The sequence below is a fragment of the Pundamilia nyererei genome, unplaced genomic scaffold (genome assembly GCF_000239375.1).
Source record: "Pundamilia nyererei isolate P.nyererei 1_Seehausen unplaced genomic scaffold, PunNye1.0 scaffold00527, whole genome shotgun sequence".
Taxonomy (NCBI): domain Eukaryota; kingdom Metazoa; phylum Chordata; class Actinopteri; order Cichliformes; family Cichlidae; genus Pundamilia; species Pundamilia nyererei.
In genome coordinates this window covers 111,392-114,227 of record NW_005187928.1, presented here as the reverse complement: position 1 = coordinate 114,227, position 2,836 = coordinate 111,392, and the positions used below count along the sequence as shown (strand labels likewise).

Below are 2,836 nucleotides of genomic sequence, written 5' to 3'. Positions count from 1 at the left end.
CCCAGACACGGCTAGTGACGTCAGACTGAACAACCGGATAGCTTCAGAGATGCTACAATCATACAGAAGCAAACCAGAAATCATGTGACCCCCTATGAGCAAGCACTTTGGCAATGGTGGGAAGGAAAAACTGCCTTTTAACAGGAAGAAACCGTGAGCAGAACCAGGCTCACAGATTAGGGCACCAACAGAGGCTTTGCAGAGATGTGACTCCTTGGCACGTGACAGTAACTTGTCGGCCATTTTGGACATGATAAGAAACCAACTGAGCATCATGTAGACGAGATAAACTGCGGCAACTATGAGTAAACAAACAAGTGTATTTTCTCTCTCAGAGGAAGTACAAGCATCTTACTCATTATGTGGAGAAACTGGGCACGGCAAGGCTGAAGATGAACGTTAGCTTAGGCCCTCTGAGTGTGTTTACTAATGCTGCGGAGAGTAACGATGGCATTCTCCACAACATCACGCAACACGATATATTTATGTTATCAACAACCCTCAGTTGATACTGGGCAAGATATGAAAATGTTTGAATGCTTGTCAGTATATTAGGTCAATAAAACAAACTTCAGTCTCTGTAGTCACTGCATCAAGTGGACCACGGTCACTGCTAACAGTTAGCCCCCGTTAGCTCCTGTTAGCTCCTGTTAGCCCCCGTTAGCTCCTGTTAGCGCCTGTTAGCCCCTGTTAGCCCCTGTTAGCGCCTGTTAGCGCCTGTTAGCTCCTGTTAGCCCCCGTTAGCGCCTGTTAGCGCCTGTTAGCACCTGTTAGCTCTTGTTAGCGCCTGTTAGCTCCCGTTCACTGTTATACTCTGCTGTTACTGAAACTTTTTGTGAAGTGATATAATGTGGGCAGAGTCACACTTTGCAAATAACTAGTAGCTGTCTCCATCTGGTGGCCTTCAGGTAGAATGCAGCACCTTGGCTTCATTTCTCCACCCTGGAAGCTACATCAAGGTTTTCTACTGTGTGCAGGCTCACCCGCCTATATTCTGCAGTTTCTGTAAACTGCTCACCTGCCAAAAAACGCCACCTTCATGTGTCTCCTTAGCAGGACGTCTCTGATGGTCGTCAGCTTGATGGCACAGCTTTGCATCTCCAAACTCTGCTCCTCCACGGCCACCTGACCCAGGTCCTCGCTGTGCCACGCCTCTGACATCAAACAAACACAGCGAGTAAACTGACAATGAAAATGACAGCGAGTTTTCCTGAGAGGAGCTTCAGATGTTCCTGATGTCAGGGCATCAAAGGCTACTTGCGTACTGAACGGCATGACCTTTGGCGTCCGCTCTGTGGCCACTGCAGCATCAGACACAGAGAGAAGCCAGACTTTATTTAAAGACAGAGCAGGAGGTGCGTGCCGGTCAGCAGAGAGGCTGCAGGCTCTGCATCTGTGGCAGCACACGCTCGTCCCCATTTCTGACCTGATGCTGAGAACGACTCCAGGAAGCATGCAGACCGGTTTGTACGAACATACACCATCACAGCACCTACAGCTCTGAGTGTGTGTGTTTCTCACCATCCACAAAGGCGCAGCCATCCTTCACAAAGTCCAGCAGCTGGTCAAAGATGGAGGTGATCGAATGTTTCGCAATGACGAAACGTCGCAGAGGAGATGGATCTACGGCATCCATGACACCTACACACACACGAACACACAGATGCACACACGCACACACAGATGCACACACGCACACACACGAACACACACATGTGATCGGTTCCTTCAGATTCTGTCAAACTGTCATTGAGGTCAACGTGTCTCACTGAGATCTGCCAAACAGATTTCTCTATGATATCAGTAACACACACACACACTCTCTCACACACACTCTCACACACACACAGACACACACACTTACCGTGCTCGCTGTGTGTCTCGGGTTCAGAGGTCAGGGTGTTTTGGGGGGTTCGTCCCCGTCGAGTCGGCGCCTGCTCCCATTATGCCTCAGTTCCACTCATCAGACCCACGACGCTGATCCTCAGCACGCAAAGCCAGCTTACACTCTGTGTGTGTGCAGACTGATCCTCTTAGCAGGATTAGAGCTGCTTCACCTGTCATACCTGCAGCCACCTGCTCGCTCTCTCAGGTGTCTTATTTCATCACTTTGCTCCTGCTAACGTCATTTTGTAGTTCATATTTTTAGAGTTTTCTAAAGTCACCTTTAAAATAATTTATGTGAAGCCAAACTGGGGTCCTGAAGGCTCAGTGACCCTCAGCTCCATGCTGGGCTTTGCTTCCTTTAGTGACCATATTTAGATGAGAGGGTGGAGTTATGACAGCTGATCCTTGCCAGCCTGGTTAGTGCAGACTGTTTGGGAGCATCACAGAGATACGTGCTAATTTAAAACATGAGCCCCACTACTGCAGAGAACCACACAGCAGCCACGCTAATAACAGCACAAACACAGTCCAGAGGCCACGCCCCTAATAATGCAAGCTTTAAACAGGTGGGTTTTGGATAGGTTCCCCCCCATACAGGTGATATGAAGGGAGAAATGATCCACCGAACAGTTTGTGTATCTGGCTGTGAACTTGTTTGTTTTATGTTTTAACATGGGACTCTATGGGGACTGACTCACTGCTGCCCCTGCTGGACGTTAGAGGACCTGCAGTGCTTCAGAACAACCTTTTAAATCATTCTTACATTTTATTAAGCCTGAACATGTGAACATCAATAAATCAATAAATCAATAAATCAATGCACGGTAAACAGAAAGAAACAAAAACAAGGTCCCATGAATATCTCTGCACAATCTACCTGACTCAGTGTGACTCTGTGTGTGTGTGTCTGTGTGTGTGTCTGTGTGTGTGTGTGTGTCTGTGTGTGTGT

The 2,836-nt window shown here is 48.1% G+C and overlaps 1 protein-coding gene across 1 annotated transcript in view; it reads right to left on the bottom strand.

The window, feature by feature from the left end:
• Positions 1–2,662, bottom strand: part of mfn1a (mitofusin 1a) — a 13,106-nt gene extending 10,444 nt beyond the window's left edge. Inside the window, exons 1-3 of the mRNA XM_013907794.1 lie at positions 1,865–2,662; positions 1,522–1,641; positions 1,019–1,154 (exon numbers count right to left, since the gene is read on the bottom strand). Of these exons, the coding sequence (XP_013763248.1) occupies positions 1,019–1,154; positions 1,522–1,636 (251 nt within the window). The 5' untranslated portion in view covers positions 1,637–1,641; positions 1,865–2,662. The remainder of the gene's footprint in view (positions 1–1,018; positions 1,155–1,521; positions 1,642–1,864) is intronic.
• Between the last annotated feature and the right edge of the window lie 174 nt (positions 2,663–2,836).